We start from the raw sequence: 25329 nt of genomic DNA on the forward strand, positions 1-25329 counted from the left end.
TTCCTCTTGTTTTGTTAAAGTTTTTATAGTTTATATAGGAAATATTTATTCTAATGTTGTTACTGATCTTAAAATATTTAATTTTTTCCTAGTTTTCTTTCTCATTGGGCTTTTTTTCCTGTTGGAGCCCCTGAGCTTATAGCATCCTGATTTTCCAACTAGGGTTTTAGTTTAGTAAGTAATAATAATAATAATAATAATAATAATGATAATAATAAAGATGATAATGATGATCATAATCATAATAATTAACCATCATCATCACCATAATAAATAATAAATAATAATAATGATAATGATGATAATAATGATGATAATAATGATGATAATAATAATAATAATAATAATAATAATAATAATAATAATAGTAAATAAAAATAAATAATAATAATAATAATAATAATAATAATGATGATAATAATAATAGTAAATAATAATAATAATAATAATAATAATAATAATAATAATAATAATAATAGACACATGCCTCTAGTAAAGTAATGAAACACTAGCGGTGAATAGCAAGAAGTGAAGAGAAACACCAGGGACTCTAAGCTATTTTAGTCTTTGTTGAATCGGTTCGACAACTCTCCAGGCTCCAGATTGTGATATGTTTATAGTGCATTTTGTGATGGCTTCCACTGCATTTGTTAGATATTACAGCATGGCCTCTGTACTCAGATTTAAATAAACATTGGAGGAGTGAGAATACTTCACTGTTCCTTTTGTGAAAAAATATTTTTTCCCGTTCAAAGTGCAAACGAAAATGACAAATTTGAAATAATTTGTATTTTTTCTAACTATACAAACCTGATGCTTGATGGTAATAATGACGTCCGGTGCTATGTTCCTTTTTGTAATTAGATGCATCCTTTTTCATTTTTAATTCAGTTCCATCTTTAGCATGATTATTGGAAAGGGTTGTATTTCATTTTCATTTATAAACAAGAACAAAGTAGTACCATCAACGATTATTTGTTTGAGATGTGTAACCACCCTCCGCTGGTTAGCGGTGATAGACTAACCATCTCGCTCACACAAACACTATACTGTATAGTACTCCGTCAAATTTACAAAGAAGGTCGAGTTGTACTTCTGGACACAAGCATACATTGCCATACTTACAACATTGTATTTCAAAACTAAAAAGAAACGGATGTCATTTGATGGTTATAATGAGTACAATTACTTTAAATGTAAAACATTAATGATATAAAAACTGTAAAGAATCATGGCACAAACATTGCCACTTTTCCAATATGTAGTAGTTTCTCAGGTCAGCGATAGTCATTTATTAATTGGCTTTCGTCAGAAAGTATTCCCTGCAGGCGGGTACTGACAGGAACCACCCGCGACAACATGTAGCTTCAGCTCCACACCCAGATGTAGGAGAGAGAGAAAAATTTACAAACACTACAATGGAGATATCTCAAAGATTATAGTGTCAATCAATGGAGACATACACAAGAATCATAAACTATTTGTCACCTAGAATGAAAAGTGTCATATTTGAACAATGGTTCTGTAAGAATTTGCTACCAAATATATCACCATCTTGTCCTCCAATATGGCTGAGGTGTTAACTGATCACGTTATGTGCAGCCAGCACAGGACCTAAGGTAAATGTGTCTAGGTTTCTGTGGGTTGTCTTGCAGGTAGTGGGCGGTGAACGTAGTTTGTTACTTTCACACGCCCGATATCCCTCTTTCAAAGTAAATTAAAGTAAATTCCAATCACATTCACTTACGGGCTGCCAACGCGAGAGCCCGTGTCTTGCATAAGGCAAGGCAATCTTTACAGAACAGAACAAAACACGCTCGCTTGTAACACCTGCATCAGAGAAATTCTTCTTAAACGTCAGGGATTTACTGATAACTCTGATGTCATGGGCATGGGAATGGGAACAGGGAAGAGACTAATCTTGTTGAATGGCTCTCTCAATCACCTGCCTGATCCAGGAAGATATCGAGTTCTTTGTAACCTTCCAGTTATTTCTCCCTGTACTTACGAAGAGCTGGTGATCTGCAGGTGGGCTCTCTTGGTTCTTTTCAAATATTTCCTCAGTGCCCTTACAGGGCACAGTAACAGCTGATCAGGATCATCTGTTACAGACCAGAGACTCTCAACCTGGAAGGAACCGAATCTAGGATCTGCTACCGTTGGATTCTGAGTCATAGCTATGAACTCAGGGACGAATCTTTGTGTCACAGGCCCCATCCTTTGAATGAGCGGTGTCATAGGTTACACCACGAAGCTTGTTGACCCTCTTCAGAGAGGCCAGAACTAGAAGAAAGACCTTCTTCAGGATCAAGTCTAAATTGGAGGCTTGAAGAAGAGCTTTGTAAGGGGTTCCATTCAGAGAACATAGAACCTTGACTACGTTCCAAGGAGGAGGTTTGACTTCTGACTGAGGGCATGTGCACTCAAAATTCCGTTGAGGATGAAATATTAACTTTATTAGTTCTAAGACCAGACTCTATGCCGAGCGATAGTCTTTTACTGCTGATACCGAACTTTTCCCTCTCTGGGGTACAATAACTCCGCTATCATTGGTACAATGGCACTGAGAGGAGCAGTACCCCATCCACGACACCAATCATAAAAGACGGACCACTTTTTCTGATATACTGAGGCAGACGACTTCCGGAGGTATCCTGGCATTCTCTTTGTAATTGGTCTCGAAAAGCCATTCTTTACGAGCAGTTGCTCGATAACCTCCAGGTGTGAAGACGAAGTGATCATGGAATCTTCCCACGTGCGGTTGTCTAATCGGGAAATGTGGGGAACTCTCTCAATGCCTCAATGAGTAGTTGTAGAAGGATGGGAAACCATTCTGAATGATGCCATAGGGGAGGTATTAGGGTCATCAACAGATCTTGAGATGCCCTGACTTTGTTTAAAAAGCCTCCTTACTAGACAAAGGGGGGGAGGGACGCATAGACGTTGGAAGGTGTCATGCCAGAACGTGTGGGAGTCTAGCACTGGCGAGCTGTACACTGCGAACTTCTGGATGAGGGACATCGCAAACAGGTCAATTGTCGGCGATCCTTACAGAATCAAACTCTGTTGGCTATCTGATGTCTCCGAGACCATTTGGACCCTGCTATCTGAGTACCCCTACTCAGATTGTCCGCCAGCCCGTTCTTTTTGCCCAGGTTGAAACGGGATGACAAACCACCGTGTTGTTCTCATTCCCTTCGAGGATTCCACAGCTAATTGGCAGGGGTGCCATGAAAAGTACCTCCTAGCTTGTTTGTGTGACACACCACCGTAGTGTTGTCGCCCATCAGTACTACGGAGTGACCTGAAAGACGCTGATGGAAATGCTTAAGGGCGAGAAAGGCTGCCCTCATTCCAGGAGGTTTAAGTGATGCTTCTATGCAGAGCAACAAATACGGGGGAGGAGAGAGAAGGTCTACTCCCCTGAGCAGGTTGGTGTCTGACACCCACCAATCAGGTCTCTCTTCTACTCTAGACCTACCGGCATCGAGTGTCGGTGAGTCGCGGTGCTAAGGCCAAGAGGTGGAACTATTAGAGGATGATTGATCAATCCTGGAACTGCCTGATACATTGCCTGAACAAGGTACAGGAACCAGTGGCGTCTCTCGAGAATGACTGTTCTTGATTGAACCCCACGAGCTGGTTTCTTTGGCTTAGGAGGAGTGTCAAGGAAAGGGAGGGCACGAGAAAATGTCTCCTCATGCTCGACTTCTCTAAGGAAGTGGGTGTTATTCACATGTCTGACTTAGCGATCGACCCACGAAGGATAATCTACCTTCATTTGCAAAGGAACCTGTTGATCCTCTCATAAAGTAGACCGACTGCAAGGAGAGCACTGGCGAGCCGAGGGCTGATAAGGTGCGCTTGAGCAACACCCCTCTCAGCTCACACAAGTAAGATGTAGTCTACCTGTGTGTGCTCTTCTCCCTGCATGCCCTGTGCCGAGCACACCTGCAAGGCAGAACTCACCTTTGATCTGAACAAAATCTATACTTTAAGCGATGTTTCCCATATGCGCGAGTCTTGATGGGTAAACTCGCCCAAGAGAGCACTATGTATTACAGAAGTGGGCCGCGCACCTTTGTCAGGCAGACGAGTTCACCCTCTCACCTCACTAGGCGGTATGGTGCGCCATGCTGTGCAAGACTCATCCGCTATATTCCGTAAAATGTGGTTCCTTGCAGGACCCTTCGCATAGAAATCTGACAACGTCGGATGTGGGTGAGAGAGCGCGAAAGGAACGATGTATCCCTATTTGAGTACGGAGGCTGACCAAGGTTCGTGCCCAGCGAAGTATCCACCTGTGCTATTAAAATAGCGGGCGACCTAGATCGCATGTAGACATAGAGTTCGCTCACCCACCTAACTAATGCTTAGTGAATAGGTGATCAACCCTACGCAAGATTACCTTGCGAGACTCAGGTTTGTGACCACACCCAAGTGGAATGGACCAGAGTACTATTGTATGACCTGCCTCCCGCAACAGCCTGGTGTAAAAGGCTATGAAGGCTGCAAAGACGGGTTGTACCAGCCAACTACCTAGAAGGGTAGCCAACATTTCCCAGGGATTGTGACTGTTGCTCTCACCTTGAAGGGTTGACAAATTCCCTTGAAAGGAACAAGGAAACTTGACTCTCAACCAACTGCTCTTTAGAGGGGGGAATCAAAATCCTGTTCCGCCCGACTACCTTCAGTCCAATAGGAGTTGACCGTGGAAGTATGCTTACAGATCGCAATACCAGAGTAGACATTGCTCCCTAAAGGAAGATGGGATTACAGCGAATCTCCTTTGAGATCGCTGTTGGGGATGAGACCGGTCGCTAACTACAGATCGCATGCAACTTCTTCCGAAAGGCAAGCTTAAATCGTATCTTCAATCTATTGTTGGACAGGTAATTTATGCATAAGTCCATCTACAAACCAATAACACAGACCAGCGAGGCGTGATTCATTGCATCAAAAACTTGATTGGAGAACACTGATCAATGTTTAAAATTGAGACCTCTTTCTTGCTTGGACCTACATCCCTTAGCAAAGACGCTTCTGACCAGCAAAACTGGCATAAGTTCCGCATGTTCCTTCCCAGGGAACAGATTTGCTTATGCGAAGTTTCGTAGTCTAAGTATTTTAAATACTAAAATGGCCGATCTGAAAGTTATTTAGGAACTGGCTAAAATTAAAGAAGTCTACTTGAAGTAAACAACTTATGTCTGGTTACAGGAAGGTAGGAGGGTATTGCATACCCTGACTTCCTGTAAGAAATATAGCCATCGAAACTAATGATTTATTATTACGAGTTCTAATTGTATGATGGTACCTAGACCTTGTCAGCAGAAAAGATCACTTATCCACATGCAGTTGCACAAGTGTAACTTCTTTGCCTCTGGGTAAGAGTTCTAAAACGAGCCTGAGCCTGCTTGCGGGAATAATGTATAGTATGTGCAACGGATCACAACATTATTGCTCAAAGAAATTGGTTACGCATCCACAAAGAGTACATGCAGCTAGCGCAGGGATCAAACCTACGTCGGTATTGAATATTTACCTGCCTGCCTTACGGGTGGGATAAGAATTCTCGTAAGGGAATACTTGCTTACTAATATTTGTAAAAGTAAGCAGAAGTTCACACTATTCCCCTGGGACTAGATGCTTGCAAAATATAACCTTACAATGGTAAAACTCTCAAGCCTTTGTGTGAGTGGTCCAAAGAGCTCTCTATTCTGTAGATAAAATAAGCCCAAGAAAATAACCCTGAAGGATTACATTTCATGAAACTCTGCGTGTAACCCCTTCACTACAAGGCAGCGGATCCAGTACTCAAGCTATACTGTATACCAGATTTGTCACCATCGAATATACCTGCTCACTTACTCTATAATAACTTACATTTCCATGTTTATTTGTTTTACTGCTGAGAATAAATTTGTCAAAAGTTTGCTTTATTTTTCCTTTTATTTCACTCTAAACCAAAATACTTTTCCATTCAATGTGAATGGATTACAGTATAGAATATTTGATCAGAAATTTGTTTTATTTAATTTTCTCTAAAATAATGGTTAACCACTGTGATTATATGTAAAAAAAAAATACTTTATATTAATTGAAGTAATTACAGTATGTTATTCTGTAATTCCCCGATAAATAGCTGTCAAAAGATATGAAACTACTCGTCAGTAATAATGGACTTTATGTTGTACAGAAATGTAATGATAATATCCATTGGTTTTCTATGACACAATAAGTATTCTATGTTGTATAATTTAGAAGGTACACGATTAACAAAAAACTGAAGACAAAATAAGCATATTTCTGGCAGAGAGAGAGAGAGAGAGAGAGAGAGAGAGAGAGAGAGAGAGAGAGAGAGAGAGAGAGAGAGATATAAATTTAGTTCATTAGACATATGGTTTGTTCGTTGGTTCGTTTGACATTCTACCCAGTGTGTGTGACTGTTACTATGAACTGGATCATTCCTGTTTTGGGTATTTCACAGGCTTGGATATAGTCTGTGTATGTAAGAACATGACGAATACTGCATAAAATGGCAGTAAATGGAAATAATGACAGTAAGATAACTTTTACTTGAACAATACTAATATAAAATATATAAGATGTGAAGATGATATTACTTTGTAGAAATGATAGTTGAGAAAAAAGGAATAAAATAGGAAAAAGACAAATTCGTCGTGTGTCAACAAATTGCATTACAGTACTGGTAAAACGTTTTCGTCTCGTTGTGGGTGGGACTTGCGGTAGTCAGAGGCGGAGAATTGAAGAACACTAAGTAGTAATTCTTACATAGAAATACAATAAAGTACACTTTACATAATTATGAATAAGGAATCGAATCGTAAGTATTTTGGTTGGTGGAAATGTGAGATGTGAAGATCCCTACGTCCCCAAGCCAAGGGTGTTTGGGGGGGGGGGTCGAGTAATGCCTCGGGTAAGGAATGCGGCCATTGGCTCGACAGAGTAGTGTGTTTATTATATAGTAAAAAAAAAAAATAGAATAAAATAGCTCTTACATATTCAGAAATGAAGGCTAGATTCCCAAAGACTTTGTTGGTTGCCTGAAAAAAAGGAGGAGGAAGGGCTGATATCAAGGAGAAGAGAATTTTTAGTGAAATTGTGTGTGATATACAACCATCTACTATACTCTTTATGGTTTATATTTGTAGCTTTTAATAATAACAACAACAACAACAACAACAACAACATCAATAATAATAATAATAATACTGTAATGATGATGATGACTTACCTGAACGTCACAATGTGTATTACCAGGCATGGTTTGACGTATAACGATGTCATCATTGCGAAGGGGTTAAAGAGACTCGTTGTGCCCCAAGGACACAATGATGGAATGTGGTGACTGCAAGTGATCGGCAGTAAACTGTATTTGCGGCAATATACATGAGGTTTTGTCTTGGTGATCACGTATGCAGAAACGAAAGAGTTCTGGAAGATTTGTTAACTAGACCCAAATCTTTTTGGAGAAAGGTATAACATTCCTTCCTGGAGAATTCCAGTAGGAGAGACATTCACATGTCTTTCACATTTAGGAAAACCATCCCAATCCCTGGGTGCTAGCTGTAGTTAAAAAAGGTTACCGAATTCCTCGAACTTCAAATCCCCCAAGGGAGTTGGTTCAATATCTAAGTTACCTTACAAATAGTGTAAAGGCTCAGATTTTGCAATAAGAAATTGTGAACCTTGACAGTTTCATAAGACCTCTCAGATGGATAATTGACCATTCCTATGCATCTCAATTTGAGGAAATAGCATTGGATAACATTGTTACATCAACAGGTCAAAGGTTTATTATTTCAGGTACTGTACCTATGTTGCAGTGTCAAGACAGTTAAGATTTATGGGGCTTAGAGTTCTTTAATACCTGGATAATTGGGTATATTTGAAGGATTCATTGGTAAGGATTCAGTTTCTACAAGTATGATTACTCAGGTTACTGGATCAGTTGGAGATTCTGGTCAATTTGAAGAAGTTTCTTCTGGCTACAACTCGGATGATGGTTTTGGGAGGAATAATATTAGCAACAGTTCCTTATCGTTAATTTTTTCAATAGAGAGGGTTCATTTCTTTCTACTAGGGACCATGGATTCTTTAATGAAATTTATTCCAATTGGACATCGAAATATAAGTGTTTTCCAATTCCATCTTAATCTTCATTGGAACAGAATATCTGTTTTAAATATACTCTCAATCAATTTCAATTTCTATGTTCGTGAGATCACCAGAGGTGGCTCAGGGAGTTTCTTTGGATATGAAAATCCTAGCCCTTTATTTGCTTGTAGATGTTTCACGGATTGATTGGAGAGTAACATTAAATCATTTACATATGTTAAAGCTATTTATGGACTGCACATACCTTATAGCAATATTCAAAACTCTAAAGGACCAGGAAATCTGGTGGTAGGGAAGACTTTTGCGATATATTTTCAGATATCATTATTACTGTACTAGCTAACCTACAAGCCTAGTTGGAAAAGCAGGATTCTGTAAGCCTAAGGGGTCCAACAAGGAAAAATAGCCCAGTGAGGAAAGGAAATGAAGAAACTCAGGTTTGTGATATGAGAAGTACAGCCACATTTTAATTTTTGCAACTTTCTTTGTAAAGAGTTTTAGTAGCAACTCTTGGCATACTAAGTAGGTGTTCGCTAAACATTATCTCAAAGAATTTTGGTTTACTCATCTACACTGCTGAGCTTTAGGCCCTATAATGGCCCCTGTCGATGTGGTCCATTAACATTTTTGAGTTCATTTAATTGATAATTCTATCTTACAAAAATCATAGTTTTAGTTACATGATGTTGGAGTTATACAGATAAGTAATTTGAAAGATATCCTTTCGAGACAATAATCAGTCCCGGATTTTAAATATCTTTAGAAAAATCATCTGAAGTTCTTCACTTTAAATAGTATTTTGAGATGGTTTGTTGCCGTTTGTCTAGACCAGTTGAGTCTAGAATTCTAATATTTTATATTCTAATTCAATAACTGATGTATCAATTTCCTTTACTGGTGTCTAACTGATATCAAAAAGTGAGGAACAGCAATATCCATGAGGTTCATAAAAAGATGTAAGGTGACTCCTTGAGAGTGCGTGATCTACCAATGCTTATGCCGCGTCTGAAAAACTTACGAAAGATCTGGACCAAGATCCTTCCATAGAAGGTCTGGGATCAAACAGCGAGCATTTGAATTCCCCGTCTGTATGTGTCTCTGATACCAAAACACATGAGAGATCAGTAATTGAGAGGAGCCCGACACCAGTAGGGCTGGTGTAACCAGGTCCTGAGACCGAGGTACAAGCGACGAAGTGGCGGCGGCGGCAGGAGCATGGAAGGATGTTACTGTGCTACTGCTTGACAAATGTGAAGTTAGGTTGAGGGGAAGGGATATGGAATGGTAAGGCGACAAACCCACCCAAATGGGATAAAACCCTGCAAAAGCGGGCAGCTAAGTACCTGTTCTACAACAGGCAGGCGAGTGTGTTTCGCTGCCATGGAGAAGTATTAAAGGAACCCAATGGTTTAAAAGGGAGGAGGGCACAGGCGCTTCTCATGGGAAGCACCGGGGTCATCCAGTAATTAAAAGCTTCTCACGTGAGGAAGGCACCAGTAATTAAAAACTTCTCACGGGAGGAAGGCGCCACTGCTTCTCATGGGATGCAACAGGGTCTTCCAGTAATTAAAGACCTCTCTTGGGAGGAAGGCGCCATTGCTTCTCGGGGGAAACACTGGGGTCTTCCAGTAATTAAATTCCTCCAACAGTAGGAAAGAGCCATTGTTTCTCAGGGAAGCAACAGGGTCTCTCAGACCCAAAAGTTATGTGAGAGAAAAGGCCCATCCTCTTACTGGTTCATTCTCCAGAGGAGACCAAATGAGCAGAGACAGGATTGAGGGGGATAGTGTGGAACAAAAAGAAGAAAGATTTGGAGAATCCTTTTCGACCTTATTTTATCTTTGGTGGAACCATTCTAATTGGGAGGATAGCCCTTCTCAAAGCTCATCACAGGAAAGCTCCTTGGAGAATCCTCTGCACAACAGGCAATGCTAATGAGGATCTGTCTTTAAGAACAAACGGAATGTGTCACAAGCACGGCTGGTCGCGCCCGGACAGAGCTGTAAGCTGTTTTCTCATCCCCGAAATGATTAAAGAAACAAAGTTTGAACAGCCCGAAACAGAAAAACTGAGGCAGCGGAGCACGTCTATACTCTCCCAAGGCTAATCAAAAAGTGGTTATCCAAGTGAGTATGCAGCAGTGTTAAAAGAGTACTCTCCGGTTACTCTGCTGGCCCCCACTTCTGCCTGGAGGCTTGGCTGCCACCTCGCTCAAAGCTTTTATACTATGAACACCAGCTCACACTGATCAACCTCTTAGTAAAGGAAGTAGGGTTTTTATTTGTGTCAGAACAACTTAACGTTTTTTATCATTGACAAGGGAGATGAAATTTGAAAAACAGTAATTTTCAAGATAAAATGCCCTGGCATTGCAAAACTGAAGGTGAGAGGCAAGAATCCTATGCAGTTTGGAGATGTCCTAAGACATCTTGGGTGGTATGAATGTCAAAGTCCTTTCCTTTAAAAACGGCATTAGCCGGCCGGCTCCCTTAAAAACCTTGCAAATTCTAGGTGTCTAAAAGATCAACTAGATGTGGGCAACTGATGTTATCTCTGTTCTGAGAGATAGTGTTTATAACTAGACTTTACCTAAAAGTCCATTAAAACTACTAGTTATCCCTTCAGGTGAAAGGTTACTGTTTGAAACCGGAAAGGTTAAGCCTGAAATAATACTCTGAACTGAGAATTAAATAAATTTATGTTATAACAAAAGGAGTTATTGGAATTTAAATCCTAATATAACAAAAACTAGCTATATAGGGTGTAGAAAAAAACAAAGCCTGAAGTGGAAGCAATGCCATCATTCCCTCTATAATCAATGAGCCTAGCCTTCTCTGCTTAAATACAGCCTTTTGAAACACTAGAATTCACTGCAAGGGAAAGTATTCAAAAAACACTTCTGAGATTATTGCTGTACTGTGCACCAAAACAGCAATTGGTAAATTAGCTTGTAACCCATGAATGTAAAAGTTGTCGTCTATTAAAGTCGGCGCAAAGATTCCAGGCAAAATATGCCCTAACCCTGATGACATAACCAATCACAAGGTCTCCTCTACAAATTTCAAAATATACTAACTTTAACGGGATATGTTGTGACTGCTGTTAACAAGAGAGACAAAATGATAGCTATGACATCCTCAGAGGGTGGGGCTTATTTTGCCCAGAATCTCTGGGGCAACTATAGTCATAATGATGTACTCAGAGGAGGGAATTACAATGAAATTTATAATGTTAAATAACAGACTAGTCTGATACCAGTCCTAGTGGCTATAACAATTCAACGACTTTTATCCAAAACAAAAAAATAATTGAGAGGCTTATAAGGTAGTTTTATCATTTATAAGATAGTTTTATTGTAAGATTTCAGAAAAACTTAACATACGCCTCATTATTTCCAATTGGCACTTTAGTGTCGCACCTATGCCGAGGCTCATGTACGAAGGAATAAACTATGTAACATCACCTAACGAATAAAGGCGATGTATTATTTGTGAATTGAACATTTTCTTATTTGTAAATAGCATACAAATAAACCACTATAAAATTCAAGTTGTCTTCAGAGCCAGATTCGTAAAGGTAATAAAAGCACTTGTAAACATGTAATGAGCAAGTGGTTGAGCTTGCAAATGGAAGCACACTGTCATCCACATCATGAAGTAAATGCACTCCTTCAGCTGATAAAACACCAACAACAAAAATATTTAAGTAATTGAAGAATTTGAGATTCCACGAGAGGAATTCAACTCTATATGGTGCAGTGAATATTCAGAACCATTACTGTAGGAACATCATGTAAATATGACCACTAGACCTGCCTAAAAGAGAAGGCTTCCTGGCTTTGTGAAATTAACAAGGGAAATTAAATAAATTCACACTTAAAAATTATCACTAACATGATGGGTAAGGGATTATTGGCACTTCATATCATTATTCACTCCACAAAAGACAACTAATCTCTCTGCTCATCATCAACTTGGGTTGCTCTCCTTAGCCATTATGAAAATTTAAAGTCAGTTCTTTTAACAACGTTGTACTTCTCACAATGATATATAAAACGCAGTGCTTTCCCTACGCAAAAAAAAAAAAAAAAAAAAAACTATCAAATTCAGTGAGGAAGATAACTTAAAATGCAATAAACACTTATTACAATCTGAAAGAAGGCTAATAACTTAAAACACAATAAACACTTATCACAATCTGAATGGAGGATACGTCTTAATCTATTTATGTTACAGATCTTTCCCTATGCATGAATGCCAACACAACCAGCAGGGAAGCCTTTTAAACTAAAAGAAAACTTATAAAAACTGATAAGTAAAGTTTTTCAAGAACACTCCCTATGATTATAACCCACCTGTATCTCTATAGTCAATCAACTTACAAAATATGAATACAAAAATTTTCATTTATGAGGTGCAATGATGGGATCAAAGACTGGATGTCAAATTGAAATTTAAGACAATATGCAACAGATTAGTCTTATACTGTTATAAATCAGCATGTATAAGCGTTAAAGAGGGCTTAAGACCTGAACAAGAACCAGAATTGCTAGACTTTTTATGGATTTGAGAAAATTTATTGATTATAACCTCCACAAACTTGTGAACTATGGGATATAATCAGTCTTGGAAGGGGCTACTTCTGCAGATTTGGAAGAATAAAAAGCTTCCAAACCTATGCACTGGAATAAAAATTAAACAATTGGGGAATAAAACCCACAGTTCTACTAATTCCCCACACCTGGGAGCAAATTCAGCAGCAGTGATTTTGTCAACACTTGCAGCCTCTCCACATTGTATGCTAGTTCTCTCCTTAAAGTTATCAAATCACTCATAGCTGTCTTTAAACACTATAGTATTATTTTCACTCATTCCTGTCATGTGTTTCAAAAGATCAGCATATAAGGATTTTACCTCTCGCAAATCATAAACTCTAAAACAACATAATCAGCTAACTATTTTTCATTTATTGAAACGAATAACAATTTTTCAGTTACTCTGAAGTCTGTCATCAATGTTTTGATTTGTCACCCTTTTTGTAACGCTGTTTTGTTTGCACAATCGTCAAAACTGTAGCTCTCAGCATACTATAGAAGACTGCAAGAGCAGTGACATGCATGTTATTCTTCTATTTTTCACCTATATAGTAAAATCATAACCATATATCTTGTTGCATGGCCTTTCTCATTAACCTTCTTAGAAAACATGATAAACATACTAACAAAAAATGAAACTCTAAACCACAAAAAAACCATGGAATTCACAGACTTACAGCAAGGGATGTGCCCTGAAGGAGACCTACAGGCTCATTGAGGTGCAGGCTTTTGTTTGAAGCCTGAAAGGGGTAAATAATGGCATGTATAGCTTATCTTGCCCTATCAAATTTCTACCAAGATTGTCATAATCGAAGTATGATGATATGACAAGAAATTTTTTTCTTGTCAAAGTAAAGCATTGACTATTGAGTTGAGTAGTACACTAAAGTTTTATTTTACTCAAAGTGGTGACTTAATCACAAGAGTTTTAGACACATCATCAAAGACGGCATACAAATAAATGATTTCTAATATTAGGATCAGAAAAAATTTTCAAGGCAAAAATAAAGGGATCATTGGACCCGTGCGAGTGGGCTGCTAGGTTGTAACAGAGAGGCGAGAGGAATGTAACTAAACTTTATCAAACAGACATCAAACTTATATACAAGGACTTGCAAGCAAGAACGTCACAAAAATTCAAACAAAATAAAACATGATCTAGCAGGCTTACAGAGGTTGGTCTATTATCAGTGCAGGGTAGAGCAAGCGGTAAGACAAAAAAAAAAAATACCATTACAGTGTAGGAGCGTGTATGAAACATGTGCGGTACATGGGTCCTCCCTAAAAATAACATACATAGGAAATAGGTCACCCTGCTCTTGAGAGGCACACTATGGGCGGGTCATCTGGCAGGAGATCAGCAGGTTTTAAGCAATCAATGAAAACCCAGTCTTCTTTGCCACAAATGATAATTAAGAAAGCCTTTGGTGTGCGATGGGTCAAGGGGAAAGGGCACGTGTAAGGGGGCATTATCGGTGGTTTACTAGTGTTGTTGTGCAAGAAAACGGCCGTGCTGAGTGCAGATCTGTCGGTATGTGTTGTTTCACTGGGAGCTTGTAAGTCTCGTGTCATGGAGTAAATTCTCCCACAACATGATGTAGGCACTGGAGATTCTCGTAGGAGGTTGAAGTCGGAACATGTCACCATACACCATTTCAGATGCTGAGACATCCAGGGTGTCTTTAGGAGTGGTTCTTGGTCCCAGAAGGACCTATGGAAGCTAAGTAAACCAGTTAAAGTCATTGCAGCAGGACATCAAAGCTACTTTGAGGGTGTGATGAAAACGTTCAACCATTCCATTGGCAGCAGGATTATAGGCGGTTGTCTGATGTAGGGTGATGCCCAGGAGATTCCCTAATGATGTCCACAATTGTGAGGTGAAAGTAGTGCCCCTGCCAGAAGTAATATGTTCATGGATACCAAATCTTGCTATCCACCTTGAGAGTAAGGCAGATGTACATGATGTGGATGTTGCAGTTTCCATGGGAATGGCTTTAGGCCAATGAGTGGAACGGCCAATGACGGTAAACAGGTAATGATGTATTTGTGATGCGAGTGGGGGACATACTACGCCAACGTGAATGTGGGTAAAACAACGCTAAAATTGAGGAAAGGTGCCTACTCCTGAATCTGTGTGTTGATGTGCTTTTGAAGTTTGATATGAAGTACAGGCACGGACTCAATCCTTAACATTCTTAGTAATGTCGTGCCAAATGAACTTCATCTTCAGTAGCTGTGTGCAGATATCCATAGTTGTGGTCTACCAGTACTGACATCAAAGAGGAGGGTAGTGTTGGAGTCGTCATGGGAAATGTTTTCCCAGCGGAGGGATGTAGAGGATGACCTACATGTTTGGTACTCTAGACCTTTTCATTGGGCTTCTGCCAAGGCGTTGTGATCCAGTCCCACGTGAATGGCAGCCAATGTGTTTCTTGACAGGACATTGGCAACAAGATTCATTTTCCCAGTGATGTGTTGAAGGGTGGAATTGTATTCTGCCATGGCGGAGATATGTCGGGATTGACAGGCGGACCAGGCGTCGGACTGTTGAGTGAAGGCTTGATCCAGAGGCATGTGGTCCCGCGAATGAGGAAGCTCGTACCTTCGAAGAAGTCGCGAAAGTGACAGACAGCCAAAGGCACCGCAAGGAATTCGCGGTCGAAGGTAGAATAGCTGGATTCTGCCTTGAACAGTTTTCTACTGAAGAAGACCAATGGGTGGGGCGAGCCGTTGATCACCTGCTCGAGTACTACAACAATAGAGACGTCGCTGGCATCGGTGGAGAGGAGAGGGGCATGTGGCACAGCAATGAGGGGGAAGGTGGGAGGGAACTGTTCCTCCAGCGGTCACCAATCATGCGAGTGGGCTGTTAGGTTGTAACAGAGAGGCGAGAGGAATGCAACAGACATCAAGTTCATATACAAAAGATAAAACAAAAAAGAGATACTGTTACTGTGTAGGAGCGTGTATGAAACAAGTGCAGTATAAACCTCTCCTATAAGTCTATATTGCTTACAGTATTTACTAAAGAAATGCTTGAATCTTAATGGGAAGGATGCCTCAATGTCTTGCCAAACCTTTTTCTTGATGTTCCTGGTTTCACTCCCCCATCATCATCCTCCTCTTAGGGAGAAGAAAGGTTTATAAAGGTGTAGGAACAAATAAGTAATTTTATAAGTATTTCTTATTTTTCCTAGGTATACAAAGCTGAGTCCTTCAAATTAAATTTCCCAGCCCAACAAACCAACTCAGTCCTAGGCCTTAGAATAAAAGTGTCTATTATGTGACAAGTGGGGCTTCCCCTTGACACCGCTTGTCATTACCAACTACCTGGTTAACAATAAAATGGCCATTCTCGTGTCTCTGAAGACATATCCCTATATCAAAGGACTCGGGTGTGTATAGCTAGGAAAAAAATACAAATTGCTTTAAAAATTAATTTTGTTTTAACTATACAAAAAATAACTATAGGGAAAACTAACCTGGGTAGAAATATTTGTAACCTTCAAGGTTTTACATAGTACATGTAAGAGACAAATGGATAAGAAACACTTTCTCCAGTCAATCTCAAACCTGAAGAGAAAATGAAATAGAATTTTAGCATTATAAATATCAAAATAAAATCTTATAAAAATTTAAAAGTTGATTTGCCTTAATTCTTAAACATTGAATGTATAAAAGCTTATTTTTTCATTATTACTGCAGTTAAACAGTACATATATCATCACAAATGATAATAAGTGTATCCAATCTTCAGTTCTCTGTCACACAACTTTATGGGAAACTAAGAAATAAATACATAATTGATGTGTTTTTTTCAATGATACAGACCATTGGTTTATTAGACCTTCTATCTATGTATTCAATGTGGTGGCCAATTAAGAATTTACCAAAATAATGACCATACTCTTACAAGAGGTAAATTTGGAGTAGGCACAAGGAATAACAAAGGAGACATGCTTTTAGATTTTGCTGAAAGAAACAAAGAACACCTATTTTTAGGAAAAGGAACATAGAAAATGGGCATGGAGAAGCCCAAATGGAGAAATGAAAAATGAAACAGATTTTACTCTCAGTGAAAAAGTTACTTTAGTTAAAAACGTAACAGTGTTAAGCAAGTTAAAAGTCAAGTGACCATAAAACATTAAGAAACAAAATTTGTACAGATCTAAGGAAAGAAAAGGAAAAACCAATTCTAAGAATTAAAATAAACACTCTTATACTAAGAAAAAACCTTGATGAGTTTAGTTTAACAATATAACATAGGTACTCCCTGCTACATGATGTAATGAAAGAAAGTAATGTAAAAATTAGAAGCAATTTAACACAATTTGAATTGGATTCAGCACAAGAAATAGGTGGAAAAGTGCTTAGATAAGATCAAGAAAAACTATCAGAAAAAAAAAATCTACTAAACAAAAGATTGGAAATAAGGGTAAAATCCAAGAGAACAAACAGAATTAAAACAACTATCCAAAACAATAAACAAACTAAAAACCCGACATTTGTGAACAGAATCAGACTAAAATTGAGGAAACACTAAAGAAAGGAAGAAGCATCATATTGAGGAAAAGAAGATACGATGTTTATTTTATAGGATGAAAATGGAAATATTATCAAACAAATAGAAATATTATCAAACAAAAGAGATGGAGTGATAAAAATTGCAGCTTTCCATACAATCCTATTCAATAGTAATATAAAAAAATATTTGCCAATAGAAATAATGAAACACCCGAGCCAGTACCATACATAACAATAGAGGAAGTAAAGAAAACATTAAAAGTTATGGAAAGGGGCAAGGGGGCAGGAGAAGATGGCCTAACAATTGATTTAATAATAGATGGAGGAGATTTCATGATCGTAAAACTCGCTGAACTTTACACAAAATAACTGAAAGAATGCTCTATACCTACAGCCTGAAAAAAACTTTATCATGATAGTAATTCACAAAAAGGGAGAAACAAAAGACTTGAAAAATTACTGCCCAATAAGTTTACTCTCAATAATATATAAAATATTTACTTCATATTAGGTTGAATAGAAAGACAGCTAGACTTTAATCAAGCAAGAGAGCAGGCAGGCTTTAGAAGCAGGTATTCAACAACTGACAACATCCATGTAATTAACCAGCTAATGGAAAATTCAACGGAGTATGACAAACCATGTATGGTATTCATACACCATAAGGAATCTTTTGATTCTGTCAAAATTTCAGGGGTAAAGAAAGCCCTTCTTAGACAACTAAAAGAAGACAACTAAAAGAACTATGGAAAGAATTATGATGAGAATAACACTAAAAGACAGAAAAAGAGCAAAAAGAATATGAGAACAAACTAAAGTAGAAAATATACTAGCAACAAATATGGAAAAGAAATGCACATGTGAAGGACATATAATGAGAATGACAGACAATAGATGGACACTAAGAATAACAGAATGGGTCCCTGGAGATTGCAAAAGAAGCAGGGAAAGAAAAAGATTATGATGGATTAACAAACAAACCATGAAAATTTGCGGGTATAGACTGGCATAGAAAGGCCATAAACAGATGCGAGTGGAAGGACATGTCTGAGGCCTTTGTTCTGCAGTGGACTAGTAACAGGTGATGATTATAACGGATTTTGACGAAGGAAAAATCTATTTTAGGGTGAGATAGCCATGTCGTCCTGATGAAAGTTCCTTCCGGCAGCTTCCTACTGTATAATATTTCTGTGAGTGATATTACGAGAGAATTACCGTTAGATATCACGGGGTACTAACCCCCGGAACGACTATCCTAAGATATCGTGTATAATCAGGGACGTATCCGTAGATAACCATAGATATCAGCACCCCATACAGGCTTAACCAAGTCTAGGAATCTAAGGAGGAAGATAGGTGAGGAGCCGTTACATATCCTCTCCCTTCATAGAACTGTTCGTCTCTGATAAACACATTCCTCTGATCGCAGCTTACCTACGCGTTCGTATTTTGTCAAGTGCGCCTTTTCTCAGCTTTTTGGAGCTATTCCTAGCATGATGGCTCTCCTTTCGTCGTCAAAGTTGAGTACCCTCTTCTTTTACAGTTTGAATTAGCTATAACTGCTTTAGATCCTCTCCGGGAGTGGTTAATTAACTTTTTTATGGCAATGAGGGAGCGGGGCGCTCCGAGTCCAGCTAGCCATTGGGCGCCATGTTGAGTTCGTGACAGCCCTTTTCATTTCGTGTTCACTTAGTATTATTTCACTAGTATCATGTTAGCTGGCTTTATTTTAGCATTACGATGCTTTGGGCTCTGTTTTGAGTTTACTTTTACTAAGCATTAATGTAGTTTAAGTTCTAGTTTTATGCGTGTCGGTCCCGGCTAGCCTAGCTTAGAGAGTGGTAGTTTTGTCGGAGACGGATTCGCCGATGGCGATCAGGTATTTCTTACTGGTCTCGTTGGTAGCAGCCATTTTACCCTTAGAGAGTTTTTTCCTTGGTTATACTAGTTTACTGAGCCCCTTTGCCTGCCTGCCTTCGATCCCCCGGCTTTTTCGACCTACTAGACTTAGCCTAGCCCTACTTGGCGAATCCGTTGGTCCGCCATGCTGCATTCGTTCATGATCTTCCATGCAAGGACTGTGCAGTGCATTGGAGCTCCCCTTTGCGGAGGGGTGATCTCCCCTTGTCGGTGCACCGACTTATCTGTACTGCCGTTCCCTCCTAGCCTCTGGGATTTCTCGATCGATATGAGGCATCGACTATTAGGCTTAGCTTAGCCCTCGTTGGCGAATAATCCATTGGTCCGCTATACTGCATTCGTTCATGATCTCCCATGCTAGGACTGTGCAGTCATACATACATACATACATACATACATACAAACATATATATATATATATATATATATATATATATATATATATACAGTAGGGTCCCGAATTAAGCGTGTTCGAATTACACGATTCCCCTTTTCCGCGATCGCTATTTTTCAAAAATAAATTTTCTGTATCTGCGAGGCTGTTCAAAGTTCGCGAGTCAAGCACTACAAAATGTATCAAATCTATTGTCTTTTTAAGTATATTGGTAGCCCTAAATACGGTGATTTATAATAAATGTTACAAAACAATATTAACATTACATTTCATTAACATAATTTAATAATGAATAGCCTATTTAAGGATAAAATTCCACATCAACAATGAAATCAACTGTTAACTGTGCGAGTCCAGCTGACAAAATGTAAACAGAAATGTGGTTACGTTCTCGGCAATCTTTATCTTTCTCCAACCTTACGATAATTGTAATGGTAGTGTTAATGATGGTATATTAAAGCATTATTTTTGTTTAGTACAGTATATTTAAAAGCCTTATTTTTCCCTCTGGGCGTTCAAGGTTTTCACGAGTAGACTGGGTTCGTTTATCGGCAGTGAATAGCCTAAACTTCGGTAATGAGTCGTCAATATTTTGTCATATTTTAAACAGTATACATTTGATTTGCAAACATTGGTTTTGTAGAGTAGACGGTAAAATAAAATCTAGAGAGAGAGAGAGAGAGAGAGAGAGATAGAGAGAGAGAGAGAGAGAGAGAGAGAGATTTGATGGCAGAAATCCCTCTCTCTCTCTCTCTCTCTCTCTCTCTCTCTCTCTCTCTCTCTCTCTCTCTCTCTCTCTCTCTCTCTCTCCGTAAGAAATAAAACCATAGTTCACATATGGCAACTTGAGTTTAAGAATGAAATTAACATGAATATTGTTAGTTGTGGCGATCAATACCTCGCTTCAGGGGGTACACGAAACAAAAACACGACACTCAATTACAAAAGCTGATTTTCTCTCTCTCTCTCTCTCTCTCTCTCTCTCTCTCTCTCTCTCTCTCTCTCTCTCTCTCGTTATACAATACTTACAAATAGATGAAGAAACCAAAATCGGTTTTCTTGAAGTGTCAATTAAATACAAAACGAAAAAAATATACCGTGTATACATCCATTTCAATCATAGCTTAAAATACGGTAACCGATTTCGTCCGCAAACCACTATTTTTTAGGAAACACCATTCTATTCCAGAAAATTTTTACTCTTTAAATGTCAATTGCGCTATAATAAAACATGTACTTATGTTGTTAAATTTCGGGTGTGTTTTAAAAATCGAGTATTGCTAACTTATTTTTGTTTTACTTTTGTCTGTGATCACATCAGCTGATATCTAGCTTCCGCGCGAATACAATAACAAAGAATTGTTTACACCATTTCTTAACTTATTCAAACCATCTATACAGTTAATATTACATAAACACCAATGTGTTATAACCTATCATATTTATTGTTTAGTACTTTAAAACCCTCCCTCTCTCTCTCTCTCTCTCTCTCTCTCTCTCTCTCTCTCTCTCATCGAACGTTATAGCGGTAACCTAATTGTTCGGTGACTTTAAAAATAGGCCTAGTACTTTCTTCTTTTACCTTTTTTGCATATGGATCCATAATTGAGGTGGGTACAAGTTGACTTATAACTGAAGTTAGGAAAAGTATTTTGGATATGGAAAGGACAATTATCTTACGTAACAGTTTAGAATTATCGTAAGTTATCACTCTGTCATTAGCGGCAGTTTGCTATTGTGGATTAAACGCATAAGGGAAAAAAAATTTCCAGCTTTGCTACGAATTTAGGAATTTATATGGATACGGTAAGTAAAATATTTGTAATAACATAATGTTTACTAAATGTTTTTAATATCATTAGTTATGACTTAGATCATGTGTGTTTAATGCATTCGTTTGTTTATTATGATCGAAGATGGAGCGTAAACAAATGGAAGGTTTCCGTTTCAGGCGGCATCATAAAGAAAAACATTTCATAAATGGCATTCATTTCATTTATTTGAAAGTTCTAATAAAAAATAATTAGAACATTGGTAATAACAAATTCAACATATAATCTATACTTGGTAAAATTGCTGTCAATTCAAAAACACAGATGTATAAATGCGTCTGTTTCTTCGTTGTGATCAGAGATAAACGTAAACAAAACATTGGTTGTCGTTTTCTATTGTGCTTTTTAGCGTGTTTAGGAAACGCATGATATAAAATCGCCTTTATTTTGATAATTCTGGATTTTCAATCATACAACAAGCTAGTCTATAGAGTGATGGTTTTGCTATTCACCAGTTGTATTATACAATAGATATGACAAACATTAAAATTTGTCTGTATTTTGGGTTGTGTTATAACGGGAAATATATGGTGTTTACACCTATCCTGGTTGTAATTTTAACCATTTTTCAAGTTATTAGAACTTTAAAGTATATTAAATGTTTTATTTATTTACAAGAACAATTTGATATTATAAAGAAATACAGTATAGTACAAATAAAGTATTGGAAATGGGTAGTAAACACATTTGAATTGGCAAATTTCTGGTTGCCATGGCCGCAATGGAATTATTTCTGTTAGTTGTGTGTTTCGAAATTCGCGATTTTCCATTTACACGAGGTCATTAATCGACCAAATTCTCGCATAATTCGGGACCCTACTGTATATATATATATATATAACGGATTTTGAGCGAAGCGAAAAATCTATTTTTGGGTGAGATAGCCATGGCGTCCTGATGGAAGGTTCCTGTTTGGTAGCTTCCTTGGGTATAAGACTACTAAGATATTCCCAGAGAATTTAACCACAGGTTATCACAGAATTCTAACTTCTGGAGCGAGTATCTCAAAGGTTTCCCTTTAAGACATCGTAATACAACAGGGGACACGCATGTCTGGTCGTGCCACATAGCTATCTCCACCCCGAACAGAGTTAACGCTTCGGTGTGTAAGGGCTGAGAATAGCTGGGAGCCGTTCCACAGCTAATCTCACTCGTGGCTACTACTGATACTCGAGACGTAAACAAACGGACGCCATTGCTCTAATGACGTCACGCGCGTCTTTATCCTGGCGCCAGTTGCTGCCCATCACCATGATACAATTGTGTAGGGTGGGAACAAACTGAACGAAGTAGTAGGGAGGGTCCATCAGGACGCCATGGCTATCTCACCCAAAAATAGATTTTTCGCTTCGCTCAAAATCCGTTTTTTGGGCTCAAGCCATGGCGTCCTGATGGAAGAGTACCAGAGAATCAATGTATCGTGGTAGATTTTCCCCCAGAGTTAAGTGCCTAGGCATTGACAAAACAGCAAAGTAATCTTAGGTAAGAACCATAGGAACGAAATATCCTGCCCCCCATTGGTAGGAAGTTCCCATGGGCTATGCCGACGTCAAAGTGGTATTGAAGGGCTATTCATCTTGACAGAAGAACTTTTAAGAGCTTAGAGATGAAGCAGAATGTTTGATATTTGTATAGGAACATTCTGAAGTAGGCCAGTGGTGGTTGGGCACTGTGTGTAGAGTTCATCTCCTGATTATCAGAAGTAAGTATTCGTGTAGGAACCTTACTGAGACAAGGTGAATATAATTTAGGAATAGACATCTTAAATTCTTCATGACCATAAGAAAGGAGGAATAAATAAAACTATGACAGTATGTATTTCATAGTAAGTAGGAGCTGAAAGAGACGCATAAGTAATAAAATAGAAATTTTATTTCACAATGCAGAAATTAAATAATTTACAGCAAAAGTAAAGTTCATTTACAGTAATAATAATGTACATAGTAATAAAGGCTTGCTCTTGAATCTGAAAGGGAATTTCAGGATTAGTAGGTACTCGTTCTCGAGGAACGCAAGTCTTTAAATAACACATCATGCTCAAGGCATGCGGCACTTGTGTGACACTATGACATTTCACCTGGGATAAGAACAGTTATAAAAGCACTAAGTGTTTTTAGACATCACTATGAATCACTCGAGGGTCAACATAGGCACCCGAAGAGTTAGAGTCCCAAGTAACTCACTGTTCTACGCAGAGTTAGGTGCAGGTTTCATAACACTACCTGCGGCTACCACAAAATGTTTGATTTCGTGCACTTGTTTCGCATAATGTTTAAAGAAAACTCGCGAGGACTTCCAGCCCGTAAAGTTTTTAAGGCTCTCAAAGTCCATGCTCTGAAAGAAGTTCAGAGAAGATGCCACTTTTCTAGGATCATGACCAGCGGGTGTACTGTTCGGATCCGCTCTGCGAATGAAGTAGGTGATTTTCGCTCTTAATTGTTTCAGTGACAGGTCGCTGCCCGATGTTTCTCCTTTGAAGAGTTGGCCTCCACCAAAGTTTGAAGTTCTGCGAAGATAGACCTTGAGACTCTCTACTGGACATAGAGAGACATCCTCCTTCAGGGGGCATATTCTCCAAGGGCCCCATCTTTTGGTGGGTAATTCATTTTTGGCGAGAAACGTCGGATCAGGGGAGAGGGTCACTTCTCCTGAATCAGCAAACAGGATGTGTCCCTCTTCTCTTGATAATGCCACTATTTCGCTGACTCGAGCTCCCGAGGCGAGAGCAAATAAAAATATAACTTTCTGAGTCAGATCCTTGAGGGGGCATGAATCATTGTCCAAGTTGGAGGCGAAATGGAGCACCTTGTCTAGTGACCAGGAGATCGGTTTCGGAGGGGGTGCTGGGCGTAGGCGAGCACATGCTTTCGGCAGTTTGTTAAAGATGTCGTTGGACAGATCAATTTGGAAAGCATATAGAATTGGTCTAGTCAAAGCCGATTTGCAGGTTGAAATCGTATTGGCTGCTAATCCTTGTCCATGAAGGTGAATGAAGAAGGACATACAGAAATCAATGGTGATTTCTTTAGGATTTTTTGCTTTAACAAAGGAGACCCATTTCCTCCAGGATGATTCATATTGCCGTCTCGTGGATTCGGTCTTGTATTCCTCTAGGAAGTCTAGACTTTTCTTCGAGATCCCAAACCTCTTCTTTGCGGCAAGGGAGAGAAAATCATGAGATGAAGGTCCTTGATTTTCGATGATGAAGCGAAGACAGTCGACTTCTGTACTTGTTGAGAGAGAACTGGGCCCGGGAGAGGGATCAGCTTGGGCTGCAGCTCCAGGACCAGGGGGGTACCAGTTGCTCCGGGGCCACTTGGGAGCCACTAGGGCCGCTGTCCCTTTGAAGGTTCTCAGTTTGGAGAGGACTTTCAACAGAAGGTTGGTGGGAGGGAACAGGTATATCTTCGACCATCTGTTCCAGTCCAGTGACATGGCGTCCACCGCTTCTGCTTTGGGGTCCTCGTACGGGGCTACGTACAGAGGAAGTTGATTGTTGTCGCTCGTTGCAAAGAGATCTATCTGAAGTTCTGGGACTTGATGAGAGATGAAGGAGAATGATCTTGCGTCTAGAGACCATTCCGACTCTATCGGGTTTGTCCGAGATAGAGCATCCGCTGTCACGTTGCGGAATCCTTGTAGGTGAACTGCAGACAGGTGCCACTTCTTCTTCTCCGCCAGACGGAAGATTGGGAGAAGCACCTGATTTATCTGGGGCGATCTTGAGCCCTGGCGATTGAGACAACGAACTACCACCGAGTTGTCTAGGGTTAGACGGATGTGGATCGAGGGCGGCGGGGATAGCTTCTTCAGAGTAAGAAGGACCGCCATGGCCTCCAAGATGTTTATGTGGAACGTCTTGAATAGTGGAGACCAGGTCCCTTGAGCTTGTTTCAGGTGGGAGTGACCTCCCCAGCCCTCCA

The 25329-nt window shown here is 39.2% G+C and overlaps 1 protein-coding gene across 1 annotated transcript in view; it reads right to left on the reverse strand.

The window, feature by feature from the left end:
- The window catches only part of LOC137653989 (BRCA1-associated ATM activator 1), a 379147-nt gene that overhangs the window by 119812 nt on the left and 234006 nt on the right, over window positions 1-25329 (reverse strand). The window contains exon 12 of the mRNA XM_068387628.1: window positions 16219-16309. Within this exon, the coding sequence (XP_068243729.1) occupies window positions 16219-16309 (91 nt within the window). The remainder of the gene's footprint in view (window positions 1-16218; window positions 16310-25329) is intronic.

The sequence above is a fragment of the Palaemon carinicauda genome, chromosome 1 (genome assembly GCF_036898095.1).
Source record: "Palaemon carinicauda isolate YSFRI2023 chromosome 1, ASM3689809v2, whole genome shotgun sequence".
Taxonomy (NCBI): domain Eukaryota; kingdom Metazoa; phylum Arthropoda; class Malacostraca; order Decapoda; family Palaemonidae; genus Palaemon; species Palaemon carinicauda.